This window comes from Polypterus senegalus, chromosome 1, assembly GCF_016835505.1.
Source record: "Polypterus senegalus isolate Bchr_013 chromosome 1, ASM1683550v1, whole genome shotgun sequence".
NCBI classification, from domain to species: domain Eukaryota; kingdom Metazoa; phylum Chordata; class Cladistia; order Polypteriformes; family Polypteridae; genus Polypterus; species Polypterus senegalus.
In genome coordinates this window covers 243,302,199-243,326,935 of record NC_053154.1, presented here as the reverse complement: position 1 = coordinate 243,326,935, position 24,737 = coordinate 243,302,199, and the positions used below count along the sequence as shown (strand labels likewise).

General features: G+C 34.3%; 1 protein-coding gene across 7 annotated transcripts in view; it reads left to right on the top strand.

Moving 5' to 3' along the window:
• cpeb3 (cytoplasmic polyadenylation element binding protein 3) overlaps positions 1 to 24,737 on the top strand; it is a 148,467-nt gene that overhangs the window by 37,172 nt on the left and 86,558 nt on the right. For 5 of the 7 annotated variants that reach the window (XM_039770832.1, XM_039770841.1, XM_039770864.1 and 2 more), the window contains exon 3: positions 13,971 to 14,124. In XM_039770832.1, the coding sequence (XP_039626766.1) occupies positions 13,971 to 14,124 (154 nt within the window). The remainder of the gene's footprint in view (positions 1 to 13,970; positions 14,125 to 24,737) is intronic. The other 2 variants (XM_039770870.1, XM_039770859.1) reach the window with 1 other exon arrangement.

Genomic DNA, 24,737 nt, shown 5'->3' with positions numbered 1-24,737 from the left:
AGGCACTTAAAAACATTTTGTCCAGAATGATGTTAATTTGGTGCAGGCCCAAAACATGTGACCCAGTGAGGCTGGGACTTGATTGCAGCATTCACCGGTTGGATCTTGCCCTGGAAACATTTTGGACAATTTCAAGGAAGACAGATGTGCTCAATATATAATTTTGAGTTGAATAATTGTATGTTTTACGTATATGGAGCTTGAATGAATTCTCTGCATTGCTACCTTCCACTCCTTTTCTGATATGTTGAGTGAGAGATCCTTTTCTCATTGTCCTCTTGGATCTTTGAAAGGGAGGGACTGTAAAATATTTTTACATATTACAGAAATGCTGTCTGAGTTTTCGAGACTGAGCAATATTTTTTCCAGCATAGAGGAAGGTGGGAGATGGGGAAAATCGGGCAGGTTCTGTTTTACAAAGTTTCTGATTTGAAGATAGTGAAAGAAATGTGTTGCTGGAAAGTTAAATTTGGAATGTAGTTGTTCATAGGACGCAAAGATGTTGTATATATAAAGATCTCTAAGCAATTTAATCTCAAAAGTTTTCCAGATATTAAAAACTGCATATGTTTGCGAGGGTTGAAAAAGGTGGTTCTCATGCAGAGATGCCACAGATAAAAGATTCTCCGTCTTGAAACCAATGTAGAAAGCATTTTATGTTCTGAGTGAGTGAAGCACAATTGGGTTATTAGTATTTTGGCGATAACGTGTGTTTATTGGAGCACAAAGCAGGGAATACAGTACTGCAGGATTTTACTTCTATTATGGACCAGGCCTGTGTATGTTCATTTATTTGTGTCCAGGTTTTTATAGGTTGTATGTTTGCTGCCCAATAATAAAACTGAAAGTTAGGTAGAGCCATGCCACCTTCTGTCTTAGGTCTTTGTAGAGTCGCTCTTTGGATACATTAAGCTTATTTCATTTTTATTTTTTATCAAACCATACTACTGTTTGTAGATTTTAAAAAAACAACTCAATACACAAGTATTTGTGTACAAGAAAAATTTAAAAAATATAAATAACCACTAAAAGCTCTCCATAATCATTTGTTAAAATCCCCAAATACAATATTGTAGGAGCAGTGGGAGTTCAGAATTCTCACTTTTAGTTGTGCCTAGTTAAAGTTCAATACTTAACAGTTTAAGTCTGAAAGAAAATGGGGTTATTTCAAAGTATTTAAATTCCTGGAGGAGTTATGCCAAGAAAAAAAGGCAGAAATCTCCAGGCCTAAAGAGGTCATGTGAGATTTAATCCCATACACCAATCAGACATAACATTAAAACCACCTGCCTAATATTGTGCATGTCCCAGCTCTGACCCAGATATTACAACACTTTGGGGTGCTTGGAAACCCCAAACTAAACTATTCAGTTAAAAGTTATTGAGAAAGATAAAATTTATGATGATTGCTTTTGATTTAAAACTTTTCTAGATGGTTAGTTAAGTGGATAAAATTGCTGACACTTGTAAACTTAGTGTGGGTAAATTTAAATATCACAGAGGTACAATGTGTTTGGCTTGCCCTTTAAGAGAAAAACATTCATGATGCCTCTATTAAAAACTCTAACATTAGGCAACAATATCTGAAATAACTAGAATCCATTAATGTGCAATTCAACATATGATATTGAGTGAAACACTCTAAAGCATTGACTACCATCATAATATACAATAGATAGCAACAGACTGCAGACCTCTAGATATAGCTGAAAATGTGGAACAACTGTATCCTGTATCAAGGATCTATATGAAAGGCACACAATTTTGCACTTTGAGCAGCTAAGAACATTCAGATGGGACTTAAAACTGGACATCATTGAACAACCTTGGTTAAATGTGCACTTAATCGTGAGACCTGTTGCAATTAACTGCCATTACAAATTTTTAATTGTAAGACAGTCATAATAAAAAATATATAAAACAAATTCGATTCAACTAGTAAATGTTTTCTAACTGAAACTAAACTGTTTTCACGAGTGTCAAATACACCATAATATCTAATGTTAATTATTTGGCATTATGGCAAAGAAACCGTCGTTTGGCAGTTAGCATAATTGATTAGCCAGTCATTAGAATTACATTTTTTCTGTCCTTAGTTTTATTTTCATCTTCTTTGTATTTTAGGCTTTGTACAACTGATTTTAATTTTTTCTTTTCTGTTGCCACATTTCGCCCTTATTTAACACTATTTACTGCCTTGCAATATTTGTAGTTGCAATCTTACAGTTTATGTTTTTCTGATTTTCTCCACATTCGCAGGAGTTTGCTCCAGCTACTCTGATTTGCTACCAAAAAACACATTAGGTTTGTTTGTAACTGTAAATACTGTAGACCTTGGAATTTATGTTGTATGATTTACCTTTATCCTATCCAGGCCCGGAGATTTCCTTATGCTGCTGGTATAATGGTAAAAGTGAGTTCACAAAATAAACGATAAGGTGCTTGCTAATTACTTTGGGTTTTACACCATAGTTCTTATTTCAAAAATGTAACAAATCGAAGGCACTTGTTGACATTGTTTTGATATATTTGAACTGCTTTCTACCATATAGCAATTGAGTTATTTTGAACACAACAACCTTCTGAATTTTTACTGTTTACATTCTCATTTTTTAATTGATCAGGATGTTTTCATACCTCTTCTGGTCATTGCTTTGTTAAACTGTAACTGTCCTTTAGAAGAAGAGGTGTTTTTACATTTATATAACTTGAAAGAAAACTAGGTTCAATATATAGTATCTGTTTAACAACTAATTCCACTCCAGACAAAGCAGGAATATTGTACAAGTCATTCATGCTTCTAGTTTCATTTAAAATCATTAGATGCAGGATTAGTATGATTTCGTGTGAAACCTACTTCATAACATTTGGGAATAGCAGTAAAATCTAAAAGTGCAGTATTTGTTTTGCAAACATTAATGCACCACTGCACTGTAAAGTGCCCTTGAAAGTTAGCTTTCAGTAGCTGGTGAAATAAAAGTGATTGGTTAGTTTAGTGGGCTTGTTCTGAAGGTTTGTGTGTGTGTGTGTGTGTGTATGTGTGTATTTATTTATTATTATTGTTATTTTTTGAAAACCCAGTATTAGACTACATAGTAAAATGTAACAATCTATATATCGTTCAGGCAGCAGTGATGTAAAAGACAAGTTCCAAGGCCCAAAATGATATGAGGCTAAATAGTGAAGGTCACTTTTGTAATATACTGTACATACATTTTTCTTTTAAAACTATACATATATCTATCCTACTAGACCTGCTTTTGCCTTCACTTCATCAAAACACATACTTAGACACACAATCATATTCACTTATAGTAGCAAGAGACCCATTTTGCTTGTCTTTTAGAAATAACCTCACACACACAGAGCAAACAAGCACAGAGATATTGATCATGTTGTTATTGAAGCTGGATTCCTGGAATTGTGAGATAACAACACTAACCACTCCACCAATGTAAAGGGCTTTGCAAAACACATTTGGTACTTCACATATGTGCATGACTACCAGGGTTATTCTATATTTAGCCTGATCAAGATAAATATACCTACAGTACATCCTAAAAGCTGCTTAATTAAATTCTGTGTTACAGATGGAGGTGGAGTTTCTCTCAGTAGCAATAGACATAATGAAATAAACAGCTCACAACAGGCTTGCAGTCCATCACATCTAAGTTAAGAAAAATATGATGGATACATATTTATAATCAGTGTCTTTTCATTTTTTTTTCTTGCTATTTTGGTTACTGGGTTTCAAAGCATTAATCCATCAGGGAAATTAATAACATGCGCAGTCTGTTAACCAAAAAGTGAATGCCACCACACTATGTCATTATTGCAGCAGGAAATGGAAAGAGTGTGGTTTGAAAGTAATAAGCATGGTGCATTAAAGCTGCACTATTAACAGCCTGACTGTTTTAAATTAAGTTTCATGCAGTTGGAGAGACGTCACTTAGAGCAAAAACACAGACAGGAGTTAGTTGACATTGGCAGTGGATAAACTTAGAGAAAGGCTAACCATCCTTAACAATTCAAGCAGGTAATTATAGTGCCAACCAATTGGCTGTCATTAAATTGGCAGATGCAGATTTTTTAGGAACAGATTTTGTTGCAAACAAGTGTGTCACTAAAGTAAACAATCAACTGTAGTAAAAGCTATATTTAATTTTTTTAAAATAGTATATTTATTGACCCTACCTATTAAAACAAGGAATGAAATGGTGACACAAAGAAGGCAAACCACATTGGCGTTATCCAGATCTTCCTCCGATAATTTTAAACATATTGCTTTCTTAACATGACTGTACAAATGTGCCTTGTCTCATCATCATGGCAAGAAAGAAAACAGGGATACATTGTATTCGCTTCCTGTTTTCAAAAAAATACTGGTTAGAAATTAAAACATTGTCCTATACCAACAGGCAGAGGAACTGCATGATATCTATGCTAAAAATGTGTTATAATCAACAACTAATATTAAAAAATGCAGCTATACTAGACTATTAAGTAAGCTTTTATTGTATGTGCCTTAACCAAAAAATGTTGTATATAACACATTTTTCATTATGTGAAATAACTTCATATATTCTGTATTCATAACCCTAGGTCCTGAAAACTTGTGGAGGAAAAAAAACTCGGAGGAAAGCTCCATATAACTAGAAAGACTCCGATTTTAATATGGAGCATTCTTTTAGTTTAGCTATGACAAAGGATATTCTTTTGGGTAGAATTACTCCAGTTGAACATAAGGTTATGAGCTTGTAGTTAGTTTTATGCATGACATGTAGGATGTTGGAATGTAAATGTAGGATTGCAAAAAGGGATCATATATAAAGTAATATAACTGGAAATTTAATGACTGTCATCAAGAAATGTCATGAAAAGAAAAACTTTCATAGCTGCTATCCAACTGTCCCTATTTTGTTGACTTTAATGAAAAAGTTAGTGAGATGCTATGATTGCTCCTTTCTGTTTTTACCATAATATAATCTCTACTTGTAATATTTTTTAAATCAGCGTGCTTTTTTCTTTTTTTTTTTTTTTTGAGAAGAATTTTAAAAATAACAATTTTATTTAACTGAAATACAACTAAAATTGTGTTGGTTTGTTATCATACAAAAATAAATGAACCTCCATGGTTCATTTAGTCTTTTTGTTTTTTTACTTAATGATGCAATGTTTGTGTGATACTTGGCAGTAAATACTGTATATAATAACTGTGTGAATATTACTTGTTTTTGTCATGTTAATTATTTGCAACCAGTATATTTGCATTTATTGTCAGTCTGCTTATTTTCATTCCTGCATTTGTCTTTTAATGTGTATTTTTATTGTATTGTCTGCTCTTAATATTAGGTAAATGCCTGGATTCCCAATCATCCCCTCCCTTTATTTCTTTTAAATAGCAGTATTCTGGACTCTGACTACTTGACTAAAGTTCATGTTTGAGTTTTGCAAGCTGTTTTTTCCCTTTATGATTGTCTTATACTCCACAGACTTAAAGTTCCAGGGGACATACTAAATGTCATAAAAATAAGAAATGTTGCTCATTTGGAAGGTTTGTCGTGTCTCTTAAAATTCATATTATGTGATTTATCTTGCCTGTGATAATTGGGCAGAACTATATGTGGTAGATTTTATGTTTAAATTACCTTATCTATGATAATTCCCTTATCTAAAAAAAAGGAAACTCTTTCTTTTGTCATCTCTTCATTATTCTTATTAAATGTGACACAATCGCCATTTCAGACTCGGATTATTATCAACACCTGACCAGCTGTGCCAACCCACCATCTGTTTTACTTTAATTTTATCTGTTCTCAGTCTGCCCATTTTAAAATTTCGCCATTGTGCTACTGCTTTTTATAGTTCCATTTCTTTTTTTCATATTGTTGTGATTTTTTTTTTTCTTTCTTAATCTCTATCCAAAACTTTTATTACGGCTATGGAGAACCAAAGTCTACCCCAGTAGCTTAAGGCACAAATAGGGAAATGATTCACTGGTACATAGAACCTAAATTGTCCCCAGGGAAAAATTATGCTTTTTGCAGAAACTCTGTAAATAAATAATACAATTTTATGTTTTGACAAACCGCAACATCTCGCAAATATGCATGCATACTCCCTGATAGTGACCATCTTGGAAAATAAAACCTAACACTCTGTAACAAAGCTGTGCTTCTCTTGATACATTCCTGTCCTAGTCTAAATCTTACTTTAATGCACAGTGTTTCTCTCTCTAGTTGTATCTTTCTAATTATTCTTCTCATATTGTATCTACTGGAGCTCTACAAATCTTATCTCCCTTTTTGTCACATTCATTATCTCCAAACTTCTCATTTTGATATTTCCACTGCCATTAAGTAAATACTTTTTCATTTACATTCCATTTTCCAAAGGTTTTTTTTTTAATTTTTTAATTTATGTTCTTCATCACTCGTATATTTGCCTTCCTTCTTATTATAAGATGATTCTTTGTCATATGGTGCCATTTCTTCACTTAAACTATGGCTCTTTACTATTTCCTGACTATTTTTTCTTCATTATTATACATGTAATTGCTTGTTTATGGTACATGAACCACACGAGTTGTGACAGAGGGGTTACAGCCTGATATTATAGAAGATCTTTAAATTAGGTAGTTTAGCTCTGTGTGTTGGCTGGTTAGATCACTTGTTTGAGGAGGTTTTAAATTTATGATTTTGGTGGGGTAAGAAGCCGGTTTTGAGAACTTACACAAATCTCTAAGATAAACTAACTTTTTAATAAACTTTTCAGTGAGCACAGTGTCATCATAATACCAACATTGAAATATTTCCATGAATTGTTTTTTTTAAAAAAGCATATTTATTATTGCCGTGTTACTGTGTGCAAAAGCAGCCTACCTATCCCAAGCCTGTATTTATTAATTTATCTTGTTTACTATTTCTTTGCCTTGGTCAGTAAAATTGTATACTTAAATAAGTGTTTTGTAGAAAAAAATCTTTATTTTATAGTTTCAGGCCTGCTAAATGTTAGCAACCATCATTAAACCTCAACGAAGGAAAATACTTATCCTTTATTATATAAAGTATAACTGTGACTTTCCCATCATTATATGGCAATGATTGCATCCACTGGGTAGTGTTGTCAGACAAAAGGTGGCTTTTTCTGTATTTTTATTTTAAATGCATATGTGTTGTTTTGCTCACACTGGAAACACTGATTACCTAAAATTAAAAACAGAGATTTAAAATTTACTGAAGTTTAAAATGTGGTCTTTTGTTTAAAAAAAGTTATTTCAATATTGACTCTACAGAAAGATCTATTTACTGTTGTGAAATTTCAATGTCTTTATACTGTAAAAGACTTAAGTAATATCTTAAGTATCTTTAAGAAATGTCGTAAGTAATATGACAACACTGATGCCTCTAGAGATCTGCATTGTGTATCTGACTGTGCTACTGTATGTTTTAGGTTCTTCCATGCTACATATCATTTGTGTTTTTTTCTCAGAAGCTTGAATTGCTTTTATATTATTATTTTTTCCATACTACACCATCTATCACATGCACTAAATTATAATGTGAGTAGATTTTCAAAGCCCAAACTGGGACACTTGTGTAGCATACATGTCCTCGCATAAAGCCCATCCACATTCACTTAATGCCTGTTTTATAACATCATCAACAGCAAAGGTTCAGGACTCACAAACCAATACATGCGATTCCATACATTGGTTGATGTGGACTTAAATAAATGGCAGTACTGTCTGTTTTTGTCTGCTTCATGGTCATTTCCGTGATGCTGTTCAAATTTAGTACAGATTCTTAATCAAGCTTTCTCTGTCAGAGTTTTGTCCGTGCTATTATATGTATATTACATCGAACAGGGGAGGGGGGCCCTCTTGGAGTTTTGTACGTGAAGTTATAAATACATTGTGAGGATGTTTGCTATTTATCGAGACGCACAGCCTGAAATCAGGACTGTCCCCATCACCTGGACTGGCCAACTTAGTAAATTACAGTGACAGTGAACTAGTGAATCATTATAATGTGTAGGTAATGGAGCTGTGAGGTTGGTTTAAGGTAAATGGTACTGACTAAATGTTTCATTGCTCTACACACATTGTCACAAGACCCAGAGTACTTCATTCAAATGTAAATAACCCTTTGTTTTTCCTTTCTTGCATTTTTATACTTTTACAATTAGTAAGATCTTTTAACTTAATATGTTAAGACATAAATGATTGAGAATAGGAAGATGCATACAGCTGTTTCTGTGCACACCAAGCTGTACTTGCTAGTAAGATTTCAAACAAGTTCACAAATGGAACTGTCTCAACAATTTTTTTTTCTACATAAGCCAGATTTTTTTTTTTTTTTAAAACCTACATTTTAATTTGGTTCAATAATTAATGGGTAAACATTTTAAATCAATTCTCTGGTGTAAAAAAAATGATAATTTAAAGAGGACTCCATGGTGATCCACATTGGCATTTTGCATTTATAATGATTTGTAAAAGGACTTTTTTAAAATGTTGGTTATAATCTCATCTTCCTATTCCCTTTTTCTGGTGAGGGTTGTAGTAATTTTGGTTGTTTGCTTATACAGTAAGTATAATACAAAAACATCATTATATGTACTAAAGAAATAAGTATCGTTAAACATTTTCAAATGTGTCATTTTTTTACATTTCATGTTTATTTTGCTGAAAATGTTTGTGGTTGGGGAAAAAATACCCTAGTCTAATTTTTTGCTGCAGGCACTAAATATTTCTTCTTAACTATCTGAAAATTTCTGCATTGCTTTATGCCCTAGGAGTAATTCTTTCCCAAGTGTTACAAGCTTCAACTGCAAGCAAGAAATTACATATTTCACCCTACGCTATTAATGGAACTCATTTATAAAAATAATACCACATTGTAAATTGTGAGCTGAATACAATGAAGAAACCAGACAAACAAAAATATCACTTGAGTTATGTAATTGCTTGGGGGGAAAAAATCAGCTTTTTGCTTTGCAAGGCAGTTATTTTACTTGGATTTTATTTATTAATTGGAAAGTTATTCTCTCTTTTCTCACAGTGTTATTCTTTGATTGCCTTAATTTTCCGTAACAACTATGTGCTTCTTAAGTAATATCCTGTTTATCAGTGTCTGCCTGTTGATGGGTGATGAAGCATTGCAGATAGATGTTTTACATGTCTCTAAATCTAATAATCCTATGGTGAACAAAAGTAATCTGAAATCCCCTGTCTGCATCAGTCCTAATAAAAGGGATATCCACAGCCTTCTTTTTTTATGAGTAACAGTGTTTTTATGATCAGTACTGATCAATATAAGGTATCATTACTCTTGTTTTTATTCTTTGTTTTTAGAAGCTAGCTTTAGCCTCCGCAAATTAAAGGGGAAAATTGTATGTAGAAAATGGACTTCAGCATTATATAGTTAGTGCTAAAAAATATATGCCAGACCACTAGATTAATGAAAAGGCCAATTAGGAGACTGTAGAGTCAGACCAATATGTTAATGTCCAGAGGAATATAAAAGCTTAGAAAGTTAAAGCAGTCCTCTCTCTTAACAGTAGAATAGTGAGAAACCGAGCCATGCAAGGATCTGTAGGCAATTCCTGACATTTTTCGAGTACTGTAGCAGTAGTAGTACGCAAAAATAGGAGGAATATTCTGGATAAATTATGGGAGTAAGTACATCATTTTGACAGAAGCATTCTGATTAAGATAATGAGGTTGGTAGCAGTTTTGGGGGCCAAAACACCTAAGAGTTGCAGTATGTCAATCTATGAATAATATAAATGACAACTATCAAGATATTTAAAAAGCATTTAAACTTGTAAAAATAGAAAAATCTATCATCTCAAAGTCTCTTAAAAATGGATAAAGACAATATTAAATCTTCCAATAGGACAGGCCTTATTCAATCAATTTTCTATAATTGATACATTTTTAGATTAAGCACTGTCACTCCTTTTTTTTTTACAAAATGTTCTTGCAGTAGCTACTATCCCTGCATTATTTGGGCTATGATGACCCTTTTTCTGCCTGTGTCAAGAAAAAAAAAACAAAAGACTGCGAAAAAGTAGCATAAGAATTTTTGGCAAATGCAATTATTTTCAATGTATATTCAAGTAAGCAACTATCCGTTTTTTAGATTTGATCACCTTAAAATTACATGTTATTTGGTGATATCACTTGTTAATTCATAAAGAAGGCCACTGGCCTTATTGTTCAGTTTACTGGTGTTGATTGAAATGATGACATCCAGTAGTCCTTGTGTTTTACTGAATGCGTAAGGATTTTACAAAAAATCTACACAAAACACTTTTAAGCAAAGTCCATTAGTTTGTTATTGAAGGCTTTCTGGCAGTCTGGAGTGATTTTTTTAGATTAACTATTTTATGTGTTATAAACACACAACTTTTACTAATGTGAATCTCCATAATGTATTTTTTTTTTGTCTGCTGTAGCCTGCTTTATAAGTACACCAATTATGACTAAATTAGCCATATTCAGTTCTTGTTTATATTGCTAGAATTTAGAGAAAGCATTTAGAATAGCTTTTGGGCTTATGGTGGGCTTAATATAGTAGCCTCTTGTGCATGTAGATACAACTGCATTCTGTGTGTTTGTCGGTATCCTTGTTTTTCTTGTACAGTTATATTGTAATTGTTTTGTTGTAGGGTACTGAGGCATAAGTGAGTATCATAGCTACATCCCTTTATCTACTAAAAAGTTTGGTCTGTTCGAAAATGTGAATGTGACTTTAATGTTTTAAAAATGTCTGTTTACAAAGTTGGCATGATAACATTGTCAGTGTTAGCTCTGTATAGTTTATTAGTGACAGAGTAGGAAAAATTGATACAGATGCTTCATATTGAACAAAACTGCTTGGTCGTCATCTTTATTAGTCATGTTTTAGTTGAGATACGAGATCTAGTCATAGCTGCTGTGGTAATAATCAAGCCTTCACACAACAAAGAGGTTTGGGACAGCCTCCTGTATAATTGAGAATTGGCTTGTGATTGCAAGAAAAAGGTTGATACAAAGGTCTTTACAGACAAGAGTCCACAACAGAACTAGAGCCTCATGCATAACACTGTGCGTAGAATTCACACTAAAACATGGCGTACGGACAAAACTTGAAATGTGCATATGCACAAAAAAATTCAGATGCAGAAAACCATGCCTAAGCCAACTTCTACGCACTTCCACTACACAAATCCCAGTCTGCGTGAAATGTAATGCATGTTCATGCACCTGCAGCCCCTCCCAGACTCCTCCCAGAATTACGCCTCTTTGAATATGCAAATAATGTAAATATTCCCTTAAGTTCAGCATTCTATGAAAAGACAATGGCAAAAGCACAGGTAAAATAGAAGAATATCAGTGAATGCCAAGTGGAGGCAAGGAGAAACGTACTACTTGTTGGTTTAAGCAATTGTATAAACAACAAAAGTAAGTTGATAGAAAGTTTCACAGTGCCTGAAATAAAAAAGGAAGTGGTCAGATATCAAAGTTACTGTGAAAAGGCGAGTCATAGCCCACCGTCTGACTGTCATATGGAAGCTTATTAGTGTACAGAGAAAAGAAAAAAATAGGGACACAGTGGGGGGGGGGAGCTCACTGCCAACTTTAATCTCGAAATTTCCACTTTAATGATGTGGGTCAGGTTGCAATATTACAACTGTAATGCAAGTTTACAATGAGGCAATTGTACAAACAGTTCTACTGGGAGCCCTTGATGGACTGATTGAGTGCATTTACAGCTCTTGGGATGAAACTGTTTCTGAACCGCGAGGTTTGTGCAGGAAAGACTCTGAAGCATTTGCCGAATGGGACAAGTTCAAATAGACTGTGCACATCGCTGAGGCAGTGTGTGCTAGAAGCTGTACCCCAAGAATTCTCTCCGCTGTTGACACAATCTGTCGTAGAGCTTTATGATGACAGCTGTAGAGCTGTCATTTCGCACTTGGATACATTGAGGTAAAATACTCGGTGGTGCACTGAGAGTAACAACACTAAAGCAACTATAGTATTTGGAATAGTCTGGCCATTCCGTGCACCATTATGTCATTACAGGTTGATTACAATCAGATGCCTTAAACAAAAAAACGATATGCAGTTAATGCCAGTGTATTTCATACAGCTGTGTCAGGGATGTGAATCTAAAAAATAAAGGGAAGCCGCGCAGGAACACTAGCACTGCTTTGACACTGGGTGCCGCCAGTTTGTAAAACCGAGCCAAAAACTTGCATATACTATGGTTTGAGCTGGGGTGAAAATGTGTGAGGCTTTACGCCAAGTTTAGTTTTTATACATCGCGATGTAAGCATGGAAATGAGTGTATGCAACATTTTTGTGCATATGCACCGTTTATATATGAGGTCCCAGAACAGGTTAGGAAACATGTCGGATATATTGTAGAAAAGCAGGAGGAAGAGGGATCTTGGGACCAGAACCGGAAATGAGGTTATTGGGCTGCAACTTCTTGGGGCGTGAAAATTATGTCATTAGGAGGTGGGCTCTTCTGTTGGCCTAGAAGTGTTGTTTTCTGGGGCGGAACCAAAGGTTATGTCATCCTGAGAGCCAGTTGGAACTTCCAACAATTTTTTTGCGGGGAGATGAGAGAAAGGATTAGTGCATTCTGCCATCCCCTGGTCTGACCAGGAATTACCTTCTTCTGAGCCCTTTAGCAGCCTCCCATGCGCACGGGTCTGACACTGTTTAAATTGATTAGTCTCTTTGGGTTCTCTGCATATTGCGTACCTTGCTTGTGGTCCAATTGTTGTGAGCACACTTTTTGTGAACTTCTCGTTTTGTTTTAAACCCTACGATGGCTCCCAAGTGTCCTGCATCTTCTAAGCCTTTTGGTAGTAGTGAGCCTAAGTGCCAGAGGAAGACCTTGACCATTCAGGAGAAGGTAAAATTCCTGGATATGTTTCAGGAAGGAAAGCGTTACGCGGATGTCACTCGCCATTACAAGTTTACATGTGTTTAAAGCCTGTGGGAGGTATTTTAAGGCTTAAACTATAAAAAAAAATGTTTATTTATTAGTCTTTCTATATCGCAGATTTTCACTTATCGCTCATGGGTCTGGAACGTAACTTCCACGATAGGCATGGGATCACTGTATATCACATTCTGAAAAGACTTTTTTAAATCTGTTAAATACTAAATAATTGTCTGTTCTCACCTTTTACTGATGTTATATTCTTTTTCACACATCTGTACATTTATTTTTCTTAGGATGTTCCAGTTGGGTCACATTCTTATATGCTTTTTGTTCTTGATTGCGCTGTACTTTTTTCTAACAGAAATATCTGGGCTGTAATATAGTTTTACTAGCTATTTCAAGGATATTCGACTGCGTTTTGCATGGGAAGGTTTGAATTAGTTAATGTAAATGTATTATATGCTCTTATTTGAACAGTCAATGTATACAATAATGATGGTAAATCTTTATTAAGTTTACATGTAAATATGTATTATTATGCCAGTACTGTTCTTAACTGTTTAACTTCTGGAACTATCTAAAGACTCAGCTAGTTGAATGTGGTGTGTACCACACAATAGATTTGTTCAAAATTTATCCCAACAACAATCATCAGTTTAAGGCAGATATAGCACTTTTAATTTCATAACTCTTGATTACATTTCAAACATGCATTCACAACCACACACACGTGTGTGTTTGTATATATGCATGTAGGTATGATATGGTTCCAACTAGCATGCTTTAAAATTTAATAGCAACATTTTATTTACTAATTTTAGTAGTGTATATAACAGTCCTCACTGAAAATATACTATTCAGATCAAAAATCAGAATGTGTAATTTTTCATTTAGCATTTGTAAATCTCTTAAGTTTCGTATAGTTTTAGTGGAGGCGTACCTGTAGTATTTTTTCTAGAAAGAAAACAAAGAGTTTATTTATGTTAAAAAAAAAGTAAATTTAACCTTCATTTTCTATTTCAGGATCGGAATCGTCCCTATGATGCATTTAACTTGCACTCTTTGGAGAATTCCTTAATGGATATTATAAGGACTGATCATGACAAAGGTAAACACTACCCTCCCAGTGGCCCACCAATGACTATCGCTGATATAATGTGGAGGAATCATTTTGCAGGTTAGGAATATTCATACATCCATGCTTATTTGACTTTGTTTTCATTGCATTTGTCAATTTTTAGTTTACTATAAATTTTTCTCTTTAACAATTTTAATCATTTTGATATGTTGCTCTTGCCAACAAAGTGTAGCAATTTACAGTAACCATGCCACAGTGAATTATAATGACTTACTCATACCCACAACTTTTGACTACTGAGAAGTTTTGAAGTAATGGTAAATCAAATAAAGTTTTCAACAAAATAAGCCCACCCACCAAAGGACTAGTAAAATGATAATGCTGTCCTCTGAGCCTTACTTTAGCATCATTTACAATACTAGTTACATGTGTCCAATTCTAGAGAAATGTATTTTTAATTTTAGGAACTGCTGGTAAAAAAATACTTCTACGTTATAGGTGATTAAATGTTGATGTCCAACTGAGCAACAGTGATATTATAGCTTTTCTGTTTAAAGTAGCTAAACTATAGGGCATCTTAACAGAGTGTCCTGTGAATGTTTATCAAGTTGTATATTCTTGTGCAAAATGATTTTTGAGGTTGCTTTGGACTGCTTACGAAAAATGTTGGTGATCTAGTCTTTCTGGAATCAGAATAGTTACCAACTAAGATAAGGACAAAAGGAGAGAGAGTATTGGTAATGCTGAAGTTTTGCTGTATGTGCTGTACTTTGTACTGAAGCTAAGAATGATAAACAAAATTGCAAAATTATATTTTTTGTCAGTCTGTGGTCATTCATTTGCCTAAATACAAATAAAAACAGCAATGACAAGAGTAACTAGGCCCTGTTTGGAGCTTTTGTTGTACACACTGCTCAGTGTTTCCTCAGACATTAAACACAACCCAAGACCTTCAATTTGTATTTTAAGCAATGAAAATGAAGTGTGTTAGCCAATATTTAAACAAGACATGTTTCCAGTTTTTAATTCTGTAGTTTCCTTTTACTATTATTAGAACATTAATTTTAATTTTGAAGGTGAATTTTTTAAAAATATGATTTATCAAGGTTCATATGGGAGATGCTTCAACCTTCAAAGCTGATAGATCTCTGGAAACAGGCCTTAAGCCTCAAAAACTTAAGTTGAATATGATTGCAGTGTCTTCTGGGTAAGTTGAAAGGCAAAGCAGGATTCATAGTAATTTGCTTAGTTAAAAAGTGCAGCTTCCATGTAAATATAAAGGCTTGATAGTATGACACTGATTCTGTAATATTCTGACTGTTCTGAGAAATTAAGCTCTCAGCCAACTGGGCCAAAAACAAGTAAGCCAGCCAGAGTGGCTGCCTTTTAATTAGACTTTTTATTTTTTTTTTAGAAAGAGTCCTCTAAGTTCAGTTGCTGCTTGAGAAGATAAATAAGGACAGTTTCATGTAGCTTGCTATCATTAGTGTTTAACTACTGGACACTTTACAAAAGTCTGTGTCTCTGGCAAGAAATCGTTTTCTTGTTATTTTTTGATCAGGATATATAATTTGCACCTAAAGTAAAATTGTCATCTGCAACTGAATGAAGACTGCATGAAACCACTTAGATGGTATACTACTTTGTGTTGCTTTTATTTGCTACTATTTGTTTTGATACAAATATGTATATTTTATAAGTGAAAGCTTAAGTCAAGATGTTCCCAGTCACAAAATAGCCTGCCACAGATGTCCCAGTGGGTGAATGCAAGGGGGTAAAATACGGACAGTGAGCATATGAAGGAAGTTTCAAGTAACCGCGGTAAACCTGGTTTGACATTTCTTCCTGTGGCCCATTAAGAAAAGGCCCTAAGAGGTCAGATGGCACCTTTTGAGTTAGGTGTGTGTCACAGGTGATATTATAAAACAAGGTAGAAAGTTGGAGGCCTCAATTTGGAGAGTGACTGCTTTTTTTTAGTTTAGTGTTTATTATCTTTCATAACTAGCCACATTAGGTAACAGAATACATTTAAAAATATTTGATATCATTTGCTCTCCATGTGCTCTTTAGCACCTTTCCTTTTGATCCACATGTATCTGAACCTCCCTTAACCTGCACTCCATCTTTATCCCCTTCCTGTAAAGCCTGCTTGTCAGACTCTGTTATTTCAAGGTGTCTTGCTCATGTCCTGTCCACTTTTATACTTCCCATCTTTGAACTTCAAAGTTTAACTAACTCTGACTGTGCCCCCTACACCTTTACTCCTCCTCATGTGTCTCACACTTACTTTCTCTTTTGATAGTGTCACTAAAGCCAAAATAAGCAGTCTCAGTCTTCATAGAATAGTAGATGTGTGAAAGCGGAATTGTATAAAGTTGGTCACTTTACCTCTCTCACACCATCTGACTGTGAAGAGAAGACAACATTCTCTTAGCAGCCATATTAAGACAGGCATGTAGCTTGTTTCAATATTCATTATCAATATTCAAGACCATGTGGTAGCAAAGAAAGCTAGACTGAAGATAAGCTGAGAGAACTTGCGTGGAGTAGTGTGTTTTTATTGTTGTTGTGAGCTACTTTTAATATAACATGTAGGTCTTGTGCACCTAACTATTTATACAATAATTGATCTGGATTAGAATGTGAATTTGTATAGGATGTTAGGCTTTTGAACAAACTGGCCCTTTAAGTTTATGTAACAAAACACAAACACAGGTTCTAAATTCAGTCAGCTGAGATCATGTGTGAATAATTGAGACTTTCATCCACTAACTCTTCTCAATCCTGTGTTGTTGGGAATGTAGCTGGAGAAGCATAAACAAAAGATGGCTCAGTTCAGTGGTGGGACTGCATTTGAACATACTCTTTGTTTAGTTTTGGGACTCGGGTTTTAAACATTTACCCTTTATTTGGGAGACCCAAGCTACTATCTGTGTTAACCATCAGCACTGAAGATTACTTCTGAATAACCCTTAAGCACCAAGTAATTTGAAAATGTATTTCAATCTAACTGTTTATATGACAGTCCTCTCTTAAAAGATATGTCTCATGCTGGCTTAATAAATCAGGTGATACATATTTCAGTGACTTATTTTCCACAGTAAATTACTAAACATTAAAACAATTTTAGAATTTATTTTTAATGAGTGTATCTTTGCATACTTTATACAAACTAAGTCCTGATACTGTTTTAGATTTTGATTGCAGTGTTCAATAAATAAACTGTTGATGCATCTTAGGCTTGCTTCCATTTTAATCTAGGAACTTGGTTTATTTCAGCTAGTAGATTTTTAACTTAACCAATTTAAAATGTCTGAAGTGAGAATACCTTAAAAGGTGAATCTCTGATTAATTAAAAAATATTTATACATTATTTTGACAGCTATTGATTTAGTGCAAATAATTATGCTTAATTACCTAAAACAAAGGTAGCAGCAGTGCCTATTTACCCTTTCACAATCCCATTTTAACCTGAAATATAGATATTCTTTTTCTTGCATCCAATTACTTTTTAGTGAAAGCATCTAAATGAATCTGACCAGGATTGAGCTATGGTTAGCACCACTATGCTTGTTTAATATTCAACTAAGTAGGTTTTTGAATTTTATTTAAACTGAAGAATATGTAAGTTTTAACTATAATTAAAAACCAAGACTAAACCGTTTTGTGTATATTTTTATAAAAAAAAACTTAATAGAGTAGAATAAATATATACCTTGTACAGCTAAAAGGATTGCAAACAAGGGGTGAATGAAAGATCTCTGCACAGTATACAGTGTAGTAATTTTTTTGATTGTTTTAAGAATATTCCAAGAACAATATTTTAGCTTGTGAAAAAAAAGTACATTTTGGTTTTCCATAAAAAAATAGCATTGTTGTCTGTTTACTTATTGAATGCTTTAACCTCACTGTAAATATTGTGTCTTGATCACCTGCCATTGAGAGCATAGGGCCACAGCTGAGCAAGACATAAAGCTTGACATAAGGGATAGGTTTTGGAGAACTGTTCTATCTCTTCAAACTTTACACTGTTCCACTGCCAATATTTTCTGTGTGGACTGTAATCTTAGAAACATCTTATGGTCTGTATCTTCTTCTTCTTTCGGCTGCTCCTGTTAGGGGTCGCCACAGCGGATCATCTTCCATATCTTCCTGTCCTCTGCATCTTGTTCTGTTATACCTACAAGCATGTCCTCTCTGACCACATCCATACACCTTCTCTTAGGCCTTCCTCTTTTTCTCTTGCCTAGCAGCTCTATCCTTAGCATCCTTCTCCCAATATACTCAGCAATTCTCCTCTGCATGTGTCCAAACCAGTGCAATTTTGCCTCTCTGACTTTGTCTCCCAACCATCTAACTTGAGTATTTTCCCTAATGTACTCATCTTATGGTCTGTATATAAAATTAAAATAAATTTGCATTTAAGAAAGTGCTCAATTAAACCATCATTTTAAAATTTGTTTTTGTTGACCACTGATGAGCTTCTATATTTGATTTACATTTAATATTTCAGAGTGTCTATTGATCAGGGTTTGCATACAGCAAAAACCAATAGGGGTTGTAAAAAGTAAGCTGCCCAGTAATTTTTAGGTTTTAGGTGAACTACAAATTCACTTAGGTAAGCTATAAGTTAGAGCTGCTCTTAACATTTCAGCAAGCAGCAGCCTCTTAGTCAAGCAATGACTTTATTAATTATAGTGCGACAGTGGTGCTGTCTCCAAGTAGCTTGGTATGGAGAGGACTGCAAAAGTTAAATGGAAGTCCAGAGTTAAAACACAGAAAGGGAGACAGGCAGTGTAAGGTGGCTGTTTTCTTCTTTTTCATTCCCCCTCATATCATTCAAACTTTGTGGTCCAACTAGTGATGTAGTTATTTTAAAGCCAGTTTTTGTTCCCGATTTTTCTCAGTATTCAGTAAATATGTGGTTATATAAAACATTTTGACATTCTTTCTTTAGTGTGTCTTTAAATAATTCTGATATAGTGTTTAATGTTCCTGATAGAAGTGAAACAATTGTATGAAAAAATGCAAGCTAATTCCTCATGTAAATAAAAATCATGCTCTGATAAGTAGAACTCTAAATTAGCAAGTTTTGACTGTGGAAATGTATATGCATGAAGGTAAAGTTGTATTCCAAGCAGTGACAACTCTTGGTTTAATTTACCCTGATTGGGACATGACAATGTGGATAAACTGTTACTTTAAATGAGTACAATAATCCAATGTTCCTAAACTGCTCATTCCAGTCCATGTGGCAGTAGGCTGTAGCCAATCTCTTGAACTTTAAGGTGCTACACTTAAAGCAGCTTTGTTGTTAATGCAAGTCCGTGAGGGAGCACAGGCACAATGTCATACAGGGCCGGTGGCAATTTACCCGAGTTTTTTGTCTTTGGGATGTGGAAAACAACCAAAAGACCTACAGAAAATATACATGGATACTGAGAAAATATGAACTCCATATGGATAATTCTGAAGCTGTAAAGCAGCAAAGCTGTCACAGTGCCAACATACAGTATCTTTAGTCTATTTGTGAGAAATAAAAGTTAAAGCATAACATTTTTGGGGGAAAATGTACACTGTAAGACCTTGCACTTTATATTTTCTCTTTTTCAGGGTTTTTATTTTACATAAAAATGTTTCTTAGGTAAACAGTTAACTTATTTGAGCACTGTTTAAGATTAATGTGGATGGAAAAAAATGAATTTGACTGTTTTAATGATTTTTTTTGGTACCCTGTATAATCAAATGTAGTTTTTTTAGTTTTAGTACTGATACATTTTCAGGAAGTGGAAAGAGGCCTTTATTTGAAATCACTTCTAGATATGTGCTGCATGCTTATATAATGGAGATCTAGTGCACCAAGCTGAAAGCATTGAATCTGCTTTGCACAGCAGAGTGCAGCATTGCAGAGAACAAATTATTATGCATACATTGCAGAGGCATTTTATTTATCAGAAGCAATGTAGATATTACAAAATAGAGACCTGCAGTGTCATTGTTTATTATACCAAAATGTGGGACTCGTGCTGCAATATCAAATAAATGTACAAAATATACTTGTCTCAAATCAGAAGTCATTTGTAGTTTCTTTTCTCAAAGACAACTGATCACTATTGAATTAATTTTTATACAGCGCTCTTCATTGAGCATTGTAACACTTTTACAGTTAAAATGCACATACAACTTTACCAAAAAAACAGATTAGGTTAAATGGACATTATAACAGTAATTTTAAATTGAAAAACATAAATGGCTCTTAATAATATATGTTCATTAATGTCATTAAGATATGCCCAGGTGACAAAGGAGGAGAGGAAAATAAAATCTCAAGTCGGGAGGATTTCCACAATCTGCTCTAATGCAAAATAATTAACCTATTACTATATGCTAGTCCTATTGAAAATCTTCTGTAGAAATGCCTTTTTTAAATCTACTGGAAAAGGAAAACAAAGTAAAACCACATATAGTCAATTATAAACTGGGTGTTTTATATTTTATTTTTTACAGAAACTACCTCAATAAATAGTGTGTTGATATGGTTTCAAAATCCTTTAAAATTACTTTTTATCGGTGTTTCTACCTGTGGTCACAGTTCATTGGTTTGTTAGTAACAGCAGTAAGTTAGCTACCATAGTGTGTGCACTCTGCTTTCTGTTTTGGCACATGACTGAGCAAGCTGTCAATCAGTAGTGAGAAGTAAGCTGACAGCTCTTTTCATGCTCCTGTTTGGTAACTTGGCCATATTTACTTAACAGAGCTTATTGACACACATTCCACAGTGTTCATTGCAATTAAAAGACACTAGTCTAAAAAAAATAATAATAATTATTCAGAGATGGCTAAAACTACTATACTGTACAAGTTTTAGCCTTTAGCTACAGGGTCCCAAATGTGCAATTAAATTCTTTCTAATATAAAGGATTTCCCCTTGTTCTCTTAATTTAAATCTGATCGTAGCATCAATAACAATGCAGGATATTGTCGTGGACAAGAAGCCAGTCCATCAGTAAGTGTGCAACCATCTACACACTATCAAAGAGCCAATTTTGAATCGCCTATTAGCTTAACATGCACATCTTCAAAGATGAAACAGAAAAACTGTTGAACCCAGAAGAAAAGGTCACTCGGACACTGGGAGAATATGCAGGTGCCATATAGACAGCCATTTTGTGCCAAAAGTTGAGCACAGAACACTGGTTTTGTAAAGCAGGAGTGATAACTGCTGTGCTACTACTCTGCTCCTTCTGCAAATGAACTGCACCTAATTTAGTGAATATTGTGAAAAAATGGGTAAGTGTGTTACTTATTTCTTTTTGATAAACTAGGGGCTCCGCCCCCTGCTCGCTTTGCTTGCCCACCCCCGTGTTTGGTTTACCGGATATACAATACAATACAATTTATTTTTTGTATAGCCCAAAATTGCACAAGAAGTGCCGCAATGGGCTTTAACAGGCCCTGCCTCCTGACAGCCCCCCAGCCTTGACCCTCGAAGAAAAACTCAAAAAAAAAAAAAAAACCCTTGTAGGGAAAAAATGGAAGAAACCTTGGGAAAGGCAGCTCAAAGAGAGACCCCTTTCCAGGTAGGTTGGGCGTGCAGTGGGTGTCAAAAAGAAGGGGGTCAATACCAAACAATACAGTAAAATACATAGAACAGAATAAATCCTCCACACAGTATAAAAATAAAAATTCTGGAAGTACAGAGTAGAATTTCACATTAGATGATATCACATATGATTTGGATTTGTTTAGAGTCCTGGAGACCTCATTCATCAATCTGCCTCTCCCATTTGGCCATTCTACATCTGAAATAGCACTAATCCGATGAAAGGACCCCTCTTTCCCACGATTCCTGCGATCCTCCATCAGGGATGATTTTACCTTAGGCAGGCAATATACAATTTAAAGAGATCGTTATTTTCTAGGGAATTGTTACATATGCATTATTTTCACTTTTACTTTAAAAACTTTTGTAAAAACAATACTTGTCCTTTATTTTCAGCCCTGTGCGTGGTTACATCTCTCCTCACCAGACATATAACGCTGCTCGCGTTGTGAAGGGGAGGGACGGCTGAACGCATGCTAAGGATATGCCGTCGCATCATCTGCCGTCTTCCTGCTGCTGGCGAGCTGTACGTTTTGCTTGTCTCTTGTCGTTGTTTTAAGAGCTGGGAGCACATGATGTTTGTCTGACAGATGCAATCCAACAACTGCTAGGTTAGATGTCTGTGGAGTTGTTTTAAATGATGGGTCACTGCGCTGCCTGGCCTCACATGACATTGTAAAAACAATACTTCTCCTTTATTTACGGCCCCGTGCGTGGTTAAATTCTTTCTTGCAGGACTTATAACGTTGTTTGCTTGCGTGGGGGGGTGGGGTGGGGGGTTGTGCAGGTTGGCTGCTGTCACGCTGCCCTCCATGCTGCCCTTTTATCATTTACAGCTGCTATCCTTTTTCCTACTTTGTGTCTCTGCTGCTTGCGTTGTGATCGCTTCTCTGTCATCATAAATATACACCTGACCGAATTCTGTTTTCTTTGAATTGAAACTTGTCGTTGCTTTAACTGTTGCGGGTCCACAGATTCTCATAGTGTGTATTCCATTATTGTGTAAATCTACGTTTTGTGCATTAAATGATGTGCACTGAGACACCTGTATCTGTGTGTGCTGCTTCCCTTTACACTACTGTTTTTTTTTTTTGCTCATTCTCTTTCGTCTCGTAGTTCTTTTGTCTTTCGTGATCTTAATGTGAAGATCACGTATCGTCTACTAGCCATTCATTTCACAGGATTTTTTTTTATAATAGGGAGATAATGAAGTGGTATAATTCATAATGTATGTGGAATCACTGAAGATTGACATAGAGTTTTAGAGTAAATGTGAATTTGGATTATTTGTGTTTTGGTAAATGTTTTACTTCTATACTAATTTTGTGCTCCTTGCTATACATGTGCTTGTTACTCTTAACTATTGCACAGAGTTTCTTAATTTAAAGCTTTTAAAATAAAATCAGAGCTTTTAAGCCAGAAGCAAAAATTTGAACAATAGAACATAATCTATGAAAAGTTTAAAACAAAATAGGACAAATGAAAATTTTTGAGGCAAAGAAAAAACTTAAATGCTTTAATTCATTGTTTAAAATTAATATACATTTTTATACTTTTCTAAATTAAGTTTTAGAAACAATTTTAATTGTATCCATAAGATCTAATATATATATCCAATATCTAAGCTGGTTAGCAATGCATGTGTGGTTGTGGGTTCTCCTTATCCTTGTAAAATTAGATTCAGTTACACTCTTGTCTGTCTTCTGAAACGTCTTGCAATTCACCAATACTGTAATTAGCCTTTCTATAGCCGACAGTTTCTCTTTAGTATTACAATACCTTTGTGGACTCTTAAATCTGAACATTATTAGTAAGAATTTATACCAAGATAGTTTTAGTTCCATTTTTTAAAATGATTTAATTTCTTTACTAGTGTAACTGGTCATTTCATCTTCAGTTTAGTTTTATGAACTTTTGATGGTTTTTATTTTAGTTCTTATTTTTGATGACTTAGTTTTTATTTTGAGATGATCAGTTTTGTTTTTATTTGAACATAAAAAGTGTGGAATTTTCCAAAATTCAATATATAAAAATGGATTATGAAATCATACAAACAACATGCAAACATACAATGATATGTACAAAATGCATAATTAAGTTATCTAAATATGAAGTAGTTTCCTGATTTTATTATTTTTATTGTCTTAACTACATACATTTTTAGAAGAATTCTACATACAGCTAGATTATTAAAAATTATTCAAACTTAATTTAATATCACTACTCATTATTAAAAATTACTTCTGTTTACACTACTTGAAAATGTACATTTAAAGCTGTGCTCATCCACACAAGCCCTCACATTCACATGCATGCACATCAGAGTAAAGACTGATCAACAGTCGGTTTCAGTTTTCAAGTAGGTGAATTTAATTTCAGTTTGTTTATTACTCAGTTTTTTGTTTCATTTTTATTTTACGTAGAGCTGCTAATTAATTGCAATTAACATGTGCAATTAATGTGTTGCTGCAATTACATTTTTTAAGTTTGCCACTAAATGGGTTAATTTAATCTGGTGAATTGTACCATGCTTCAAATTTATTAATCCAAGCCAGTGAATAGGGCTTGATTGTTTCCTGTGGTGTTTCTTGATAATGGTCTTTATCCACTCACACCACTAGAGTCCCCACTTGTTCCTTATAATACGGGATCATCAGTTGGAACCTAAAATAAAAAAAACCCTAATATATATATTTCCTCTTCAAAGTGTAGAGAATAACACAAGAACAATTAAAATTTAAACCAGTTATACAAGCAGATTGAATGAGTTTCATTTTCATGTCTTGCTAATGTTGTAGACAGATTAGCACTGTGTGCTGAGTGAGATTGTGCATCAGTGTCATCCTTGCCATTATGCTAAGTGCACATATTGAGAGTAAAAAATAAACACATTGCATAGTATAGCGTAACATTCAGAACAAGATGCAACAAGCAGTGATGTTGCTAATGCAAGTTCAACTTTGAAACGAAAGAGTCAGTCAAGGTATAGGTCTGACTGTAAGACAGAATGTAAGTTGGTTAGCCCTGTCTCTGGCAATGAATAAATTTGCCATGGAGCATTTTTCAGTTGCCCATGGAAAGATATCTGACCTCAGACAGCATGATGCAG